This window comes from Lissotriton vulgaris, chromosome 8 (genome assembly GCF_964263255.1).
Source record: "Lissotriton vulgaris chromosome 8, aLisVul1.2, whole genome shotgun sequence".
NCBI lineage: Eukaryota > Metazoa > Chordata > Amphibia > Caudata > Salamandridae > Lissotriton > Lissotriton vulgaris.
This window is the reverse complement of record NC_141696.1, coordinates 1373289976-1373309837: the sequence shown is the minus strand read 5'-3', so window position 1 is coordinate 1373309837 and position 19862 is coordinate 1373289976. Positions and strand designations below refer to the sequence as shown.

Sequence of the window (19862 nt, the reverse complement as noted above, 5' to 3'; positions counted from 1 at the left end):
ATTCCAGAGAGTGGCCGAATTGAAGAAGTTGTAGAACCCACCGGTCCGTCGTTATTTGCCGCCAATTTTGAAGGTAAAAAGAAAGTTTTCCTCCAAGTCGCAAAGAAAGCGATGGTGGAGGGGCTGGCCAATTGGAAGAGTCATTGGCGATTGCCTGCTGGTCTCTTCTGCCCTTTTCCTCTGTAGGACGATTTGTTGAAGGAGGACTGACGTCCCGACTGGTGTTGGCGCTGTTGGAATTGCGTCTTACCCTGTGAGTATGAGTAAGAGGACTTGTTTTGATAAGAGCCTCTATAGGAGGATTGTCCCCTCCCCCTGTTGGTACGAAAGGACTGAGTGCGAGATTGTAGAGTGCCTAGGGCTCTGGCTGTGTCGGTGTCCTTCTTAATTGTAGTGAGGGCTTCGTCAATCTTCTCGCCGAACAGATGATCACCATCATAAGGCATATCTAAAATTTTGGTCTGGACCTCCTGTCTGAAAGAGGTGGCCTTAAGCCAGCCTTGGCGTCTTAGGACAGCGGCGCCTGCCAGCTGTCTGAATCCAGTCATGGCCACGTCAATGGCGCAGTCTATCAGTTCTGAAGCCGATGTTTGGCCCTCGAGGAGGAGCGAGTGTGCCTCCGCTTTAAGATCTTCTGGCAGGTCGGCAATGTAGGGCGCGATGTCCGCCCAGAGTTGGCGGTTGTAACGCCCGAGAAGGGCGATGGAATTGGCAATCTTCACCGTTGTCGCAGAGGTAGTGGAAAAACGTTTCCCAACTGCATCCAACTTCCTGCCTTCTTTATCTGGTGGTGTCGATAAAGGTGATGCAGGGTTACGCGAGTTCTTCTGCGCCGCCTGGGTGACCACAGAGTCCGCCTTGGGGTGACCCGTAAGGCATGCTGGAGCTGACGACGTAGCTCTGTATTTTTTGTCCAGTCTGGGTACGATTACCTGCAGGGAGGCTGGAGACTGCATGAGCTGCTTGCCCTGTTTAAGTAGATAATCAATGATCGGGATCGATCTAGTAGTTTTCTTAGTTGGTTCTTTAAAGTCATAGAGGAAACATTCAGTTTCCTGAGATTCCATGGACATATGGAACCTTTTGGCAGCCCTTTCCATGAGGTTATGGAAACCTCCAATATCTGCAGGTGGAGACTCAGAGGATTGCGGCTCCGGAGAGGCTGGAGAGTGAGTGACATAGTCCTGGTCTGCATCCACGTCCGTTTCATCATCTCGGACTTCCCCTTCTTCATGCTCCCTTTCCTCTTCCTCGGACGAGACGGGGTCTTGAGCAGGGTCCTGTGTCCTAGGAAGAACCAGTGGAGGGGGCTTAAGTCTTGTCACCTGCGCAGGAACGGTCACAGCTGGCTGCGGGGTTGGCGGAACAGCAGGGGTGGCTTTCTGTGGAAACCGCTCTTTGTAGTCCTGAATGAGAAAGCGCAAGTCTGAAACTAAAGAGGCTGGCAAGCACACCATTGGGGTCACCTGGGTGTGAACTTGGGTAGACACAACTGGAGGAACCGATTCCTCAACCTCCTGCTCTTCGTCCGTACTCTGGCACTTGACAATCAAGGCTGAGGGGCTAGTGGCCTGGGTAAACATCTCCTCCTCCGGTTCCTGGTCCTGTAAGAGGCAGGATGGCGTCAGCTGTTGGACCTTACTAGGCGAAGTCATCTCCGGAGTAATCGGCCTTTTGGTGATTCTGATGGAGACATGGGATGTCTGAGCGTCCATTGCATGTGACAGGAGCTCGGATTCTTTCCAGGTACCAGCAGCCGTCGATATGGTCTTCGTCGACGGTGTGTCCGTCGACGACGCTCTCGTCGACGGTGCCTTAGGTAGCTTTTCCGCTGTCGACTGCTTCGTCGTCGGCGCCGTCGTCGACGGAGCGCCCCTCGTCGACGAGGTGCCCTTCGTCGACGGCTTCGTCGACGGTGTGACTTTCGTCGATGGTGTCGTCGTCGACGTCCTCGTCGACGGTGCCGTCGTCGACGTCCTCGTCGACGGTGCCGTCGTCGACGTCCTCGTCGACGGTCTTGTCGTTGACGGTGCGGAGGATGAAAGCGGTCTTCCTGCTGACGACGAGTAGGTTAGAGTCGTCGATGAGGAGGACGCCGACGATGCCATCGTCGTCGATACCGTCGTTGTCGATGTAGAGACGGTCTTAAGCGATGAGGTGGTCGCCGATTGCGCCGTCGTCACCGTAAGCAGTGGTTGCTTCCTGGGGACAGGAAGGTCCTTGCTAGATACGGCAGGCTTGCCCTCTGAAGACCTTTTGGACTTCTTAGGAGGGGTTGCTGAGCGGCCAGGCGAGGAAGCCCTAGGCCTCTTCAGGGAAAACTGTGAGGCGCCAGACATGCTCTCACCTTCGGAAATGAGGTCGCCTTCCGGTTTGTCCTTAAGCCTGTTCAGCCAAATTAGAAGTCGCCCTTCCCGGTCTTTCTGGGTCTTGACGGAGAACTTACGGCAAATCCTGCAGTCTATAGACTTGTGGTGAGGATAGAGGCAATATAGGCATTCCTCATGTTCGTCGTCTACGTGGAGCCTCAGTTTACCACAGGAGGCACAGGGACGGAAAAGTGCTCTCTTCTTGACGTCAGCCATAGCAAGAAAGTCGAAAAAACTGTGAAGTTTGAAGAAAATCCAAAATTCCTGAGGAGAACTCAGGTGGAGACTCCCTAGCACAACGTGCGGTAGAAAATCTGAGAGACTGAGGCTCCTCACAGGAAGGTTCTAGAGGGAGGTAGTTGCTGATTGGTTGTTTCTTTTACTTTGGTCCTTTTTTTACAAAAGGACCCAGATAGGCTACCAAGGTGGGACCCTGGAGCCTACTCTATTTGGTCCTTCCTGCATAAGGACCTAGATAGGTTACTAAGGAGAGCCCCTTAGACCTAATCTCTTTATGTACGTCTTAGGACATTACTTTTTTATATACCGGAGGCTCCAGTCTCGACGACGGGGAATGATTCAGGCATGTGAATCTATGAAAGACACCCAAATACTGGATAATATTATTGCCTTGATTGTGATGATTGCCACCTATTTTTTTTGCTAATAAAAAGAATTTAAAAAAAAGAATCTCATAAGATATGGGATGCATGAAGGCACCATCTTGACTACTGGACTACTAGGTATAGGGCTGTAAAAATTAATTCTGTATGTCTCAATGTGCTGTTCACTTGAAAGAGGGAATTATGTACTGGTCACTAGATAGGTAAAAATGCAAATAATAAGAATTCCTAAAAAAAGTGTGGCTAGCATTTGAATATTCTAAAAACAGACACTTTGCAGGAGTAGATACTATTACCCAATATATTTTTACCTAAGACAGTTTTAAGGTAATTGTTTTGATAATGTTAAAACTAACGATAAAGACAAAACAGAGAAGCATAAGATCACTTGGTATTTTACATGACCTTCATGGGTACTCACGTTGAGCTGAAATCTGCCCAATTATTGGCATTTGTGCAAGCTTCTGGAGAAGCTGTGGTTGTTACAGTAGTAGGCGTCACATGGACAGATGTTTTAGATGTACATTCTGTTACTTGCTTAAAAGTGTTTGTTGCTTCGCTCTCAGCAATTTTCTCTGCATAATTTGCAGGGAACCAGCCAGTTTTACCTTTTATTTCACCTCCAAGCCAACCAGGCTCCCCTGTCTGGCTTTCATCGACCTACACAAATTCAAAAGAATAAACTTATCAATTTATATGTTAGAAAAATAATATAAAATGTTTGCAAGTTATAAATGGCAAGAACATTTAACCACTATACTGTTGGTTAGTTACCTGTGTAATAATATCTTAAGCTCTCATAAGAACATTGGCAGCTATGGGATACCCCTCTGCTTTTAGAGGATGAAATGAACAAGTTAGTTACCTTCGGTAACACTCTTTCCAGTAGAGACTAACTGCAAATTCATCCCCTTTGTAATAATCCCCAGATGACAGACTGGATCTGGTAACTTTTCCAGTAGTACCTCTGTGCCAGTATGTGGTGCGATGCAGCTCTAAACTGATGCTGTCTGCTCCAGAAATGAAGTGTGGAGCCTTAATAGGAGCCACTCCTGTGCACTGATGTCAGTTGCTTTCAACACAGTCTGTGCCCCAGATGCAGGCTCCTAAATGCAAATTGGTTGTGATCAGTGTGCAGATTCCAAGACCTGGAACCGTATTCATGAATAGAGTCCAGTTCACAGAACAGGGAGGAAGTGAGGAATCTGCGTTAGACAGTCTCTATCACAAAGAGCAGTTTTCAAAGGTAATTAACTGGTTCTTCTGATAGAGACTTCTAACCACAGATTACTCACTTTTTGAATTGACAACAAAGTGATACATGTTTGGAATTGGGTCTGTGAATGAAAGCCTACCGAAAAATTCCTGCAGGACAGGGCAGGCGAAATACCCCTTCTCAGAGAATCTGGCTGTTCAGACAGTAGTGCTTCATGAATGTACAGAGTGACACCCACGTAGCTGCCCGGCATAGGTCCAGTGGAAATATAGCCCTGGTGAAATGAACTTGCAGTCTTACTGGAGGCTGCTTCTTGGCCAATGCATAGCACATATTAATGAACAGCATGATCCAGCAGGAGGAGGTTCACTTCTGGCCTTTTTTTCACTCCAGCATAACTCACAAACTAGCTGATTATTCACTTGGTGTTGGATGGTATGAACAATGTAAAAGTTCAGTGCTCTTTTGGGTTCAAAGCAGTGGAGTCTCTTCTCCTACGAAGGGTGTGGTGAAGCATAAAACGCAGGCAGGGTGATGATTTGGCTGATGTGAACGGCGTCCACAGAACGAGTAAGTCTGGGAAAAGAGGTTGTTCGGTGGATGGACAAAGCTTTAAGCTCATTTACATGCAGCGATTATGTTATGGTGATGAGGAAACAGTCTTGAGAGTGAGAAACTGCAAAAGACAGCTGTGAAGCGGCTTAAACGGAATTCACATCAAACATGGGAGTATCAAGTTAAGGTCCCACTATGGCATGACAAAGGGAGGGGGAGAATACCGGTTTTGTAGCCCTTTCAAAAAATGCACCACGACCAGCGATTTAAAAAATGAAGCCTGATCCAGCAACCACAAAAAGTCGAAAGATACTCTTTTAACTGTGCCCAGAGCAAAGCCTTGCCAGGCAAGGGACAAAATAAGCGACAAAACATAAGATTACTTTGCTTGGAAGGGGTCAATCTATTGCATATCACACCAAGATATATATGTGCCCCAACGACAGGCATATACAGTTTGTCAAGGGAATGTCTGGCTGCCTCAGATGACATTAACTACCTCCGGAGGAAGGCTGATGGTGCTCAGCTGCTGCAGCTTAATCACACTTTCCCTACAGAGGAGTCTTTATGTTGAAATGTTTGGAAATGTATGGCTACTTGACACACTCTTTGATTTAGGTTCTGTGTAACTATCTTTGGAATTCCAAAACAATTGAGGAAGTGAAGAGGTATTGACAGAATCACCCTCCGATCAGATATATATAAACAAAGAGATTCTATCAAAGTGTAATGATTTTTATTATTTTTATTGTTTTCTGTGGGTGATAAAAACTAATAAATGAGCTCTCTCTTAGGGTGGTAAAGATGAGAGCACAGTGTGCTTTTTAAAATACCCCTCACACACTAAAAAAATCCAATAGTGTCATGCTTCATCATTGGGGTCTTCCCGTCCCTCTACGGGGCGGGGCGTGCTACGACCTGACCGACTACGCGGGAGCACTAATACAGTGACAGGACTATGTGACTGTGCAAGTGTGGGTGATGTCCGTGAAGTGTAGGGACCTAATTATGTGTGGGAATAAAAAAGGTTAAAAATCCTCTGGCTAGTGGAAAAAAACAATTTATTCACTTCCCTAGCTGGGGACGTTAAGAAGGGGGTTTTGTTGAGGTAGAGCGATTCGCTACTACCTGGTCTACATGTTTCGTAGGCAGTCCCCTACTGCCTACTCATCAGGACCTTCTAATGGTCCCTACTGGAACAAAGCTCAGTTGCTAAATGTAATAAGCCTGTCGTCCTAGAGACCAGCAGTAAAAATCCACTGCTAGTTTCTGCTTCAGGGCATGAGCTGGCCCTCTATAAGCAAAAGGTATCAAAAATAATGACCTGAATGTGGTCTCTGTAAAATAAGGAGAAAAAAAGGGGGGGGGAGAGAAACATACAGAATTATACAATGATACTGTAATCTGTCTGTGGATGCTCATTATTGTTAGCGCCACAGGTCCCACATTTTAGTAGCAATTGCCCATACCACAAACGATACACTTAAGACTTTATGGACAGAATGATGGTTCAATCCTCCATCCCCTAAATGTTTGTTTCATAACAAACATTGTCACGCCCCTTGTAATATAGGCTGTTTTTTATGGCGCGAATGATAATGCAATCTGCCATCCCCTATATGTTCGTTACGGTCGCCGAACATAGGGAAGCCCCTTGTAATTAGGGCTGTATCCATCTTCAACATACACACACTCTCATGACTCAATACATACAACGGAATTCTGCAGGGTAAAAATAGAGGAACCCGACTTGATCAATAACAATGGTGATCTGAGAAACGATCGTTCTAAAAACCAAGGGGCACTCCCCAATCATTAAGTAGTGTGCAATACATACTGCTGTTGCGCAAAAGATATGCCCCATGAGCTGGTACTTGGTAGGTATTCAACGCGGCGTCCTGAAAAAAGAGAGACCGCGCCCTTAGCAAACCCGTCAATGTACACCCATGTCATATAGCCCTCGCCTTGATTAGCCAAGTGTTTAGCGACTTTTGGCAAAGTCAAATACTCACAGTGACCGCTATATCATTAAGGCTTACTTCTACCACGAGGTACCGCTCCGAGGACTAGTCGCGTCTGCGGCTCAGTGGTTAAATGAGCTCTGCTTACGCCCCTGTGTCGCGTGGGGAATCACCCGCAAACACTAGAACGCTCACCCCAAGATGGCCGCCCAGAAATGGACCAAGCGTGTGCTAAAAACGGAAGTCTGTCTTCCGTGTCCATTAGGTGAACCAATGTGATTGAATATGGAGATATATTTTCAGAATAGCAAAATATCGCATCCTAGCTCCTTGCATTAATACCAGATTAATTACAAAACGAACATGTCTTATTATATTACAGAGAAAATGTTAACTGAAATGCAATATAATGAAATCGGCTTCTGAGGCACTCCGTCATAACAACCTACTAGATATCCGGACATGTATGCATCCCAAAAAGATCTATAGTTTATCTAAGATAATTGTCCGGCAACGCCAGTAACCCCTGAGAAATTGAGGAAGCGTGTTATAATACTGTAGTTCAGACAACATGTTTTTCTGTGATGTATTAATCGTTGTTTTAATTATCTGAGGTAACATGGGTAATATAATTGTTCGGCCAAGATATTCATCCCTGAGGCACTCAGAAGCCGATTTCATTATATTGCATTTCAGTTAACATTTTCTCTGTAATATAATAAGACATGTTCGTTTTGTAATTAATCTGGTATTAATGCAAGGAGCTAGGATGCGATATTTTGCTATTCTGAAAATATATCTCCATATTCAATCACATTGGTTCACCTAATGGACACGGAAGACAGACTTCCGTTTTTAGCACACGCTTGGTCCATTTCTGGGCGGCCATCTTGGGGTGAGCGTTCTAGTGTTTGCGGGTGATTCCCCACGCGACACAGGGGCGTAAGCAGAGCTCATTTAACCACTGAGCCGCAGACGCGACTAGTCCTCGGAGCGGTACCTCGTGGTAGAAGTAAGCCTTAATGATATAGCGGTCACTGTGAGTATTTGACTTTGCCAAAAGTCGCTAAACACTTGGCTAATCAAGGCGAGGGCTATATGACATGGGTGTACATTGACGGGTTTGCTAAGGGCGCGGTCTCTCTTTTTTCAGGACGCCGCGTTGAATACCTACCAAGTACCAGCTCATGGGGCATATCTTTTGCGCAACAGCAGTATGTATTGCACACTACTTAATGATTGGGGAGTGCCCCTTGGTTTTTAGAACGATCGTTTCTCAGATCACCATTGTTATTGATCAAGTCGGGTTCCTCTATTTTTACCCTGCAGAATTCCGTTGTATGTATTGAGTCATGAGAGTGTGTGTATGTTGAAGATGGATACAGCCCTAATTACAAGGGGCTTCCCTATGTTCGGCGACAGTAACGAACATATAGGGGATGGCAGATTGCATTATCATTCGCGCCATAAAAAACAGCCTATATTACAAGGGGCGTGACAATGTTTGTTATGAAACAAACATTTAGGGGATGGAGGATTGAACCATCATTCTGTCCATAAAGTCTTAAGTGTATCGTTTGTGGTATGGGCAATTGCTACTAAAATGTGGGACCTGTGGCGCTAACAATAATGAGCATCCACAGACAGATTACAGTATCATTGTATAATTCTGTATGTTTCTCTCCCCCCCTTTTTTTCTCCTTATTTTACAGAGACCACATTCAGGTCATTATTTTTGATACCTTTTGCTTATAGAGGGCCAGCTCATGCCCTGAAGCAGAAACTAGCAGTGGATTTTTACTGCTGGTCTCTAGGACGACAGGCTTATTACATTTAGCAACTGAGCTTTGTTCCAGTAGGGACCATTAGAAGGTCCTGATGAGTAGGCAGTAGGGGACTGCCTACGAAACATGTAGACCAGGTAGTAGCGAATCGCTCTACCTCAACAAAACCCCCTTCTTAACGTCCCCAGCTAGGGAAGTGAATAAATTGTTTTTTTCCACTAGCCAGAGGATTTTTAACCTTTTTTATTCCCACACATAATTAGGTCCCTACACTTCACTGACATCACCCACACTTGCACAGTCACATAGTCCTGTCACTATATTAGTGCTCCCGCGTAGTCGGTCAGGTCGTAGCACGCCCCGCCCCGTAGAGGGACGGGAAGACCCCAATGATGAAGCATGACACTATTGGATTTTTTTAGTGTGTGAGGGGTCTTTTAAAAAGCACACTGTGCTCTCATCTTTACCACCCTAAGAGAGAGCTCATTTATTAGTTTTTATCACCCACAGAAAACAATAAAAATAATAAAAATCATTACACTTTGATAGAATCTCTTTGTTTATATATAACTATCTTTGGAACCAATTGTGTCGACTACCTCTGAGTGTACCTTCTAGGTTCTACAGGAGGACAACGAGCTGTATTTTTGTTGGGTGAAGAAGAAATTGTTTGTGATTCTCTTGTTGTATAAATTGGTGTGTTTTGGCTTTATTATTGTATATATTTGTGTACATATGTATGTATTATTGTTTATAGTGTAAAATTTGATAAAGAAAATTCACGGAAAATAACCGCTTGTGATTACAATAAATAAAATATGTAATCACGTCCTCTCCTAGTAGTGACGGTTATTAGAATTTGACAGTAATAGACTAGTGGACAAATGTCACAAACATAGGAGAATTTGTAGTACCCTATTAGTTTAATATTTTGATATCTATCCCTCCTTTTTCCAATTCTTCAATTTCTTTGCAGCTTAATCTCCAAGCATGAAGGTGGAGATTACTACGGCCTGGGAGCACAACCCGCCCTATTGCTGTAACAGGAGATCCTCCCAGAGGGGCAGCCTGATAAGAGGTCAGATGGTTAAGTCTAGGCGCTCTGTATACCATACACTGCATGCAGAATCTAGCGCAACTAAGTTGACTAGGGCCTGGCTGATCCTAATCTTCGGAACACGGGACAGAAGAGGTCCCAAAAGCCATCATCAGTGGAGTGCGTCTTGCAACAGGAGGCACTTTGAAAACCCCAACGCTCAGAACCTCTGACATTGTGCAATTTCGGCAGTGGCACATAGATTGAGCCATGGTTCATCCCACTCACGGAAGAGACCTTAATCCACCTCCGGGTGCAACTGCAATTCATGATCCTCTAGTTGGTGATGGTCTATTTTGTCTGCCCTGGTTATCAAAGAGCCTGCCAGGTGGTTCACCACAGAGAAAATGCCTTGATGGTCCAACCACTTACAGACCTAGGACAGAGGATGAAAGATAGGAATCAAAACAGAATGTCCTGAACTATCATATCAGAGGGAAAAGCCCAAATCCAAAACTTGCCCAGAATGGCTCAGATGAAGGACGGTGTTTGTAAAGGAGTCAGGTGTGACTTCAGCACGTTGCTAGTGAACCCAAACGATGACATGAGGTTAGCCATAGGCTTGAGGTGGTTGACAACTTCCTAGAGGGAGCCCACCTTCAACATCCAGTCAGTCATCGAGGTAATGGAAGACTGGGACCCCGACTTCCAAAGAAGTGTTGCTACCACTGCAGTCACTTCTGTGAACACCAGAGGAGCACTAGAGAGACCAAAGGGGAGCACCACAAACAGAAAATGCTCCTGAAGCACTGTCAACCGCAGTTATCACTGATGGTTCAGCGGGATAGGAATAAGGAAATAGGCATCCTGCAGATCCAACGCCACCATCCACTCTCCTGGTTTGAGGGCAGACAAGACATGGGCCAGAGTGAGCATTTTGGAGTTGTACTTTCAGAGGAAATTATTGAGAGGGTGGATGTCTAAAATAGGATGAAGGCCTCTCTGCTTATTTGGCACCGTAAAATTGTGTGAATAGCAACCACAGCCTACTTCTGGCACCGGCACCCTCTCGACAGTCCCTTTGGCAAAATGGCTTGCACTTCTTGCTGTAAGATGGACAGATAGTCCAAAGTCGGTGGAAGTGAAGGTGTGACTGAGGGGTAGGTTGTATCCCTTCGATAATCTGCCGGACCCACCTATCTTCATGTTATGGCCTGCCAACCCGACAAGAATCATAGGATCCTCCCTCTATCCGGGTGGCTGTGCCCCACTATTGGCATGCTAAAGGGGTTTGGCAGGTTGGTCCACCGGGGAGGGGTCAGAAGACTCTTACTGGTTTGTTGACCCTCACGGTGAGGTAAGTAGGTATCACAGTCGTAGTCGGGAAATAGCCAAGCTGCCGATATGGGGTGTCTCAAAACCACGAAAGGAACAGTAGGGCTCGTGCAGCTGGTAAGGCGGGTCAGATAATCCCAGGGAGTGTGCTGTGGCCCTACTCCATTTGATCCACTCCAGAACGGAATATGTTTTATTCCAAAAAGGTGAGTCTCGTTGAAGGGCATTTCCATTTATATGACTGGTCATCACCTGAAAAACCTGTTGACCGCAGCCAGGCAACACTGGTGCCAATGGCTCAGCCGATTGAATCGGTGGTGTCTAGGCCACAACAAATTGTAAATGTGGCCACGTCAAACGGTCATGTATAGCTTGGGTCAGGACAGGTCAAAGGTCTTCTGTGACACCTGGGAGGCTTGGCCCTAAGAGGGTGGGTATAGCGACCCAGCAGGCAACTGGTGCAAAAAGATACCCTTTCCCAAAGGTCTCCACTCTTCTGGACTATCACAGGGAGTAGTCTGGAAAGTAGTAGTTTTTTGCCTGCACCCGTAAGGTCTCAGTAGAGGGGTGCTTAGACAAAAATGCAGGGTCTTGCTATTTGTCGACTTACTAGGGGGCCAAAACAAGGGTTGGCACATGCCCCTAGGAGAGTGTCAGTGAGTGCCTTGATACAAGGTAGAAGGGGTTCAGTAGATGTTTACCAGACTAGAGCACTTTGGTCGAGACATGCGTTGTAACTTCTGTGGTGAGGAGCTGGAGGTCAAGAACTTTGGCCGTCCTCCACATGACCAAGCAAAGGAAGAATTCTCTTCTATGGTAGGATCTAAGGGTGTGAAAAGCCCAGAATCAGGAGGGGTGTCAAGGCCAATGGCTTCTTGGAGATCATCATATTAATTCTCTTCATGGAAGGGTTGGCCAGCTTCATCCAGAGTCATAATCATTGTCAGAATCTGTACTAAACAGGGAATGCAATGTATGGGATCTTCCTTGTAGATGTGGATTGTGAAGCGCAGGTTGGGGTTCAATGGCAATGGAGTCCGAATCAGTGGTAATGCACTAGAATCAGGCGTGAATTGTGGAGCCGGGGGAAGGCCTGGATTGGGTGTTGGAGGGTCCAACTGGCACCAAGGGTGAAGCCTCTGTTGGTATCCCAGATGGAGGAGCTCTCAGTTTCTTGGGGTCTGCAGCGTCGCCAGAGTGGGTCAGAAGGGATCGAAAGAGTCTGAGCATGGCCTCTCAGATCTCATGGATCTGCCTTTGAATGGCAGATTGCCCCAGAAAGTCGCATTATGCTTGGACAATTGGCGGGATTGCTTCCGAAGTTGACTGGCTTCAGGAGCGAGAAGAATGGTGACACTCTCACACCTTCTCAGGATTTAGGCAAAGATTTTTAGGGCAACGACGAATAGACACAGGGTCGACTCTTGCGACTTCTGGACTAGGAATGAGAACAAGACTCATCTTAGTACAGATCTAGACAAATTATTCCAGTAATTGGTGATCTAAAGTTTCGCCTTGCGATGTTGTATGGCCTTAGCGTTCAACAACACAGAGTCTCTGCGGGTCTTTGGAGTTGAGGCTCGAGCCGACTCCTAACAGGCAAATCGGATTTGGATTTATCACGGAATTTCGCTTGCAACAATCCTTAGTGTTTTAATACATCATCTTCAGAGGTGATATCTACTGTGAACACACATTTTTTGAGGCAAAAGAGATCTCAAAGAGACCAGAGTTAGCTGGTGGCATTGAAAGAAAGGAATGGACATCAGCACGCTAGAGTGGCATCCATGTAGGGTCTGGGCAACATTTACGGAGTCCAATTGCATCAGTGCAGAGCCGCACGGCACCACCCACCAGCCCGCAGAGGTACTGCTGGAAGAGTTTCCATATCGAGTCTAATGCCTGGGGAATGATCAAAATAAGTCAGAAAGGCATTATATTAAAACATTTCAAGGATAGCAGCGGTTTCGCTTAAGAATTGTACCATCTGTGGCTTGAATATTGTAATAGCACACAGACAATCTGCAGTTCGCTATACTAATTAATTTATGCTCCTCGATCTCTGCACCCCTTTCAAGGTCTTAGGCTGTGGCCTAGGGCTATGACGAGCACAGCAGGCCACTGCACCACTCTACTATGGACTTATGCACAAGCAACCAAAAATAACGAATAAAGTAAGGCAATATTGTAGCACTCTGCATGTAAAGTCGCATTTTGGAATACCCTCAGCAAACAACATACATAGCAATAAATCTTTAGATTACTTAGTAATAATCCTCATTAGACTTAGTCTTAATCATCTTTGTCACATCACTCAAATAATGAGGTGAGACATGTTCAGTAAACAGTCAACTGTGCTAGCCCATTAAATTTAACAAATCTTTAGCCACTCACCCTGTCCCAAGGATATAAGAATCTGAATTTTCACCCCTAAGCAGCAGCAACCGCCCCAGTAGGGCAGAGTAATGTCGCTCCCCTGCTGCCAGTGAAGTAAAAGTGAAAAATAAAACAGTAATAAAATTACAGTTTTATTTTTCACTGCTCCCAGTCCGAGCAGTGTTTGTGGGCGGGGCGATTGCTGCGGACTGGCTGCAGGAGAGTGGTACTCATTCCACCAGTTTACGCTGTGCAAGTCACTTTAGATGCCAGTCTTGTGACAGCCAGCTGTTGTATGGCGTTTTAGATTCCGTATGGATTTTCAAGATTCATGCCCTAATATAGGTACAATTCACGTTGCCCTTATATAGCCATAGAAATCAAGCCCTTATTTAGGCATAGCCTATGCTATCCAAAGAATACTTCCATCCGTTCACCAAACATCACAACGATATCTTGGAAAACCAGCTCAAGCCGTTAGGGACTTCCCCTTGCTTGAATATTGATTTCTCCAAGAACTCAGTTAATTTACAATTAACAACTATTCCCTAGGGGTTCATTCATGACGGTCATATGCCTGACTTTATGTCAAATATGGCATTCCTAAACACCTTCAAGGTATAAATATACCTTCACTTGGTATGGCAAAGCACGGTGGTTCGGTGCAGTTCGACGACCTACCTGCCCGACGCAGCTCACTACAGCAAGTGCTGAAGGAAGCAGACTCTCCAGCTGACGCACTGATCAGGAAGCTGTCCTCCTCTCTTGAGAAATCCAATCAGTGTCTCATTGGTTCTTACACACCCCCAATGATTAGACAACCCAGAACATGGACTTAGAACACCTCAGGTAACGTGGAACACATGAACACTCTTTCATTATACTTACATATCGGTCCAGAACGAGGAGTAAATGATGACAGGTGCAAGTTTGAAATATTTATTTCTAATGCAGTGTTCAAGCGGTGTATGTTAGCTAATACAAGCAAACATATTATAAGGAACAAAGTTAGCAGCATAGTTACTATTCCATAAAATACAAAGGGTGATAGCATGTTAAAATGCTAAAGGGAAAAGGTCTAAATAGAACCTCAGTTTACCCTCCCTTGCTAGTATATTATATTATATCTACAGACGGTCTCTTTGGGTTTAGAAGGGCGGGCCCATACCTCTGGTCTTAGCGGAAATGGATCACATCATCTCCTGCACCAACTCTCTGCATGCGAATATTCATCAAGTGTGTGTGTTCATGCTCTGTGCAGTGCAATATTAATCGCGCCTAAAACCCAGAGTTGGCCACAGCTGCATATGTATTATGTGTAGACCGTGCGCTGATAAAACCGAACAACAAGCGCTGTGTTGAAATAACCTTGAAGGCCTCGGCACTCACTGTACAGACATAGCTTACCAAGCAAGGCTGATATTATAAGCAAACATATTATGCCTGTGTGAAGCAAAATATTCTACTAGGCAAAAAGCTTTAATAACAAAATGTGTTGTGTGCAAAGGCTGCAGAAAAGGAAAATGGCGTTTAAACTTCTAATAAGCTCATGCTAACATAACACTGTGCGAAGGCAAAACCTATCTACATGACAAAACCTTTGGTAGATTCTTGGCAAAACTAAACCTATGATAAAAACCATACTTACTGCTTCCCTCGTACTAGACTTAGGTTAGGTACATTGGGGTAGGCATATTTTAGAAGCACCAGTTGAGTATTTTAGCCTGTTATTTATGTATGTATTTTTATATGGCTTAGAAACCATACAATGCTCTTACAGTATTATTCAATTTTATACTGTACGCTGTACGCATTATACTTTGCATTCTGCCTATCGATTGTAGCCAGTTCACCTCTATTGCATGAGAAAGAAGACTGTTCAATAAATCCTTTTATTGAAACACCAGTCTCTATTTCTGTGCACCCTCTGTAGAAACAAAGCATACACAATTGACTGAGTGAAATACTTATCTGTTCCAGTCCTAGGGAAACAAAGTTGTCATGTTTATGCGGTTGTCAGAAACTAATCCCTTCTTGTGACTTCGAGAAAGTTTCTAGTGGTCTCTGAGCTAGCTGGCAGTCACTATTAAGTTTAATATATTCGATAGAGACCTACTGACCTCAGTCCTACGTCATATATATAGGATATATTATTCCAATGCGCAGAGCCTATTGGGAAAATAGGAACTACACTACACAGCCTGACATGAGCAGTGTGAACCTCTCCACCTAGCTGTTTCAGGAAGCAAGGTGGAGACCAGGCATAGGCCTCACGTAACTGTTGGAGCGCCAAGGGAACCTGCTTCTGCCACTTTTGGCGCTGCTCATGAGCAGCATCCAGTTTTGCAGAAGAGGGCTGCCTGAGGCTCAATGAGGTGCCATCGCCAAGAGAAAACATGGCGAGTGAAACACGGATAGGTACATGTTTAAGTTTTTTAAATTAACTTTTTGCCCCCCATTGGGTTTGTCTCTCTGCCCCCCAACCCCTACCCCCTTCCTCAACACCCCTCCACTGTTGAGGGTCACATATATATGTAATATTTCAACAGCACAGGAATGCACAAGCACACTGACTGACTAAGATGACAGGAACTAGGCATTCCCAAAGAATCTCTAAGCCTGGGGGCCATCTGAACATATATTGAAGTCAAACTTTATTCAATGGTTAGAATTCTGCTGCATCAGCATGGACCGCTTCTGAAACCCGTAAGATTTTGTCAAGGAATTAAAAAACGTTAATTCAAAGTCACAAAAACAAAAGCTCTTTATATTTTTGTTTGGTTTCTTTATAAGGGATCTAAAGGAAGGAATAAAAGAGGTGAGAACAGAATTCTGTGTCTTGTACCTCTTCTGTTAAAAGTATTCAGAAAGCACGGCAAAAACAAAAACTGGTGTCTCAGAACAGTCATACAAGAGAGTGATATATACTTCAGAACTTTGGGTCCACTAGAATGCCATTTTAGAGCCTGACATGCACTCCCTTACCCAGTGAAAAGCTTTTTCTGCTTCACGTTTTTCATACCGGAGGACTTGGTAATCATATTAAAAAAGAAAAAAAAAATGGCATTATGGAGGACAATTTCCACTTGATACCGAGCTGCTCAAATCAAATTAGAAAGAGTCTCAGAGATAGCAACTTCGTATTCAACTTCCAATCCAATTTAACAGCCAAAACTCGTTTACCACATAAAGCTACAGCTTTGTTTTTTTTTTTTTTAGGACTACCACAATCCATGGCCTCAAGAAATAACCCCTCTATCTATTGTCCGGAATGAATGTATCATACATGTCAAAGATTTGGGATACTAATAGGTTACAAAATTTAAACTACCAGGAAACCATCCGAATCTGGAGACGTCTCCTAGTTTAACAGACTCAAGGGTTTTATAATCTCTTCAATAGTACAATCGCACTTCAGAAAAAATAAATCACAATCATTTAATGAATCTTTTTAAAATGTGAAAAACAATCTGCCATATCCTGTACTTCTGACATTTTCTAGCATATAAAGCATCTCATAATTCTAATATCAAAGACTGAGGTCAACTGTCTAACTGCAACCTCAAGCATCCAAAAGAGGTGCTCTCCAGCCCTACTGTCCTCCCAATATTTTATAATGAGACCAAGACTTCTGTCTTCCCCTCTGTAACTGCAACAGTCCCTTTGGCACATCCAGTGAGCCCAATCTAGGCCGTTGCCATGCTGTTGGTTTCGGCTTCAGGGCTGCCTCCACCATACCTTGTGCTCCAATAACATCTGATTCACGGTTGTCTGCACCTCATCCAGTGCCACAGCCCTACTGAAGAGTGGCATCTACTGAATCAGTAAGAGGCTGGGCTCGGCACCAGAGCCATTTGTCTCACTGATGTTTTGGATTCAGATTACAGATCTCTCTCAGGAATACCCATCCAAGGACTCTCCTTATCTATATCAACAAAGGTTCATAAAAAATATTTAGAACTATCAACAAAGTTCTTGCCCTTAACTGTTTAGAATATAGTCTCAGAGAAACGGCCTTTACTTGATAAATATATAAATAGCCCTTAATCGAAAGGGGATGAACAATTTCCAGGGGTGGAATTCTCAAAAGACACAAGATCCAAAATGCCATTAATGTAATCAGCTCTCTGCAATCCGAGCTTTAAAACTGAAGGTCTTTAGAGATTTCTAGCTTTCGCAAGATCTGAAAATCTCAGTCATTTTGAAAGGAGAGACTATAGAAACCATGGCATTCACTTTCTCGATGCCGGGCATTGACAATCTGAAGGGAGCAGGTCGCAGCGCAATCTGCAGCACGATTGGGTGAAGGCAACGTAGTGACTCAAGCTAGGTGTATTTGAACTTCACTTCTATTTGAGCACTTTTGAACCGTTGAGCCCACGTAGGACGGCATTTGAGCCCTTTGAAAAGTATTGGAATATGAAATGCCCGAGTGAATATTTGATTGTTCTCAATCTAGTGTTCATTCATACTTTTGAAGACTTCAAATGTAACAATATGTTCCCAAAATGTATAGTGAATGAGGCTTTGGTATGATCCCAATAACCTTGTGTACGCACATAGTTAATGGTATGTTTGTAAATTAAAAATGACAGGAAACTAAGCCCGACTGATTTAGAGCAATGGTTCCTAACCTGTGGTCCGGGAACCCTTGGGGATCTGCAAAGACCACTCAGGTAGTTCTTGACTGCTTAGAAAATTAAATAACAGCAACAAACAAGTTATGCCATGAGGCCTACCCAGGACTCCTTCAGAAATACAGACACTCCCGACTACATACTGAGCCTGGACCAGACTGCAGCGATATCTTGGTTTTAACCGCTTGTACTCTCCACTTATATCCCTCTTTCTGACAACCACTGGCTTCCGCTGGCAACAGAGACGCTTACTAAGCAGACTCTGACCACCTGTTGACTGAACAGATTGAGTGACCTCTTTGCAGATGCTGAGATACACTCTGTCACCTCACTACATGGACAGACTCATTTTACATTTCCTGTACAACACTGCTCGTGCCACGATTCCGACCTTTCCGTCGGAACCTCCAGACTTTCAGTTACTGTCCCTGGTGATTACGACAAGAATAATGCCCATTTGGTCTCTCGACTATATTATCCAGCCTTCTAGCTGAAACCTGTTGTGGAGAGGGGAGCTTGAGTGGCATGGGAGAGAGACTTGGGGAACCCACTGTTGGACAATACGTGGTACTTCTGCTGTTCAGTATCTAAAATCTTTGGCACAAAGTATTACATTTTAAATATCTACACCGCACATGTACTACCCCTCATCTGTTGGCCAAACATGACCCCACTAAATCGCACTGCTGCCCAAGATGGGCTGCGGAACATGCAGATTTCTCACATCTAGCATGGAACTTCACTATCACAGATGATCGAATCTCTGAGCTCATGCAGACTCCAGTGATGGCGTTATTAAGTTATGTCCGACTGCTCCCTGCAGGAGTTAGGCACTATGCAGCTATTGTTGGCAAAGCGCCAGTTGTCCTTGGATAGGGGTGGCACATCAGTCCTAAAAGTGAAGAGATGGATTCGGGATTTAATATGCTGCGACACCAGGAGTGATACCTATGCCAATTTGCAGCCACCCACATCCAGACCTAAAAACATGAGAACCATTGCAATGCTACTTATTACCTTTCCGACCGAAGGAGAAGACCCGGCCTGACCATGTTTGAAGCACATCCTGTTCTGAGATGGGTGCCTATAAGCATGTAATCGAGCTTAATGCTGTCACTACTGGCTATGCAACTATAGTCACTATCATAAATGTCTCTGCAACTAGATTTGTGGGCCCAATACCTGTCCGTCCTCTTACCGGGTCTCATGCTCTCTTCTCCATTTACTATTTCTTTTGGTTTTCCTGCTCTGATTCTCTTATCACTGGTGCCATTTATTTCTTTTCCATGTTCATTACTATGGTTTTCTTTCCAGGAGTGCACAGGCTAATCGTGGATTTGTTTAGTCTACATCCTCCCTATGCATTTATATATGCTTATGTTATTATTCTGTATTTTTGTTCTGATCTAAAAAGTCAATAAACAGTTTTAAAAAAATATAAAAAATGGTAACAAACAAGTTACTTACCTTTGGTGACACCTTATCTGGTAGAGACTATCTAGCCACAGATTCCTCATCAAAGAATAATCGCCATGTGTCAGACTGGATCTGGAAGTTTTTAGAGCAGTACCCCTGCACACCAGTAAGTTGAGTCGCGCGGTTCCAGCGTGGCAGCAGTGTCCGCGCCGGAAGAACAAGTTACTTACCTTTGGTAACAATATACCTGTAAGAGACATATATTAGTTATTGAATCCTTACCTTAGAATTACCCCCAGGCGTCAGACTGGATCCTGAGAATTTTTTTCGTAGCAGTACCCCTGTGTGTCGGTAGGTGGCGTCTGTTGACTTTGCAGTCTGCATCGTGATCGTCGGGATGACGTTGCGGTATCTATTTAGTCACTGCCCCTGCGAGCTGACGACAGTTCTTTACACAACATTCCAAGCCAGAAGTACAGAGCCATGCAAGACACTGACCACTTAGGCACTCCCTTTCAGGGCACTAGTTTTGTGCACAACTCTAAGAGTCAGTT

The 19862-nt window shown here is 44.6% G+C and overlaps 1 protein-coding gene across 6 annotated transcripts in view; it reads right to left on the bottom strand.

Annotated features, from left to right (window-relative positions):
• Window positions 1–19862, bottom strand: part of ITSN1 (intersectin 1) — a 1645471-nt gene that overhangs the window by 534554 nt on the left and 1091055 nt on the right. For all 6 annotated transcript variants that reach the window (XM_086935345.1, XM_086935347.1, XM_086935346.1 and 3 more), the window contains one exon: window positions 3414–3652. In XM_086935345.1, coding sequence (XP_086791471.1) covers window positions 3414–3652 — 239 coding nt within the window. The remainder of the gene's footprint in view (window positions 1–3413; window positions 3653–19862) is intronic.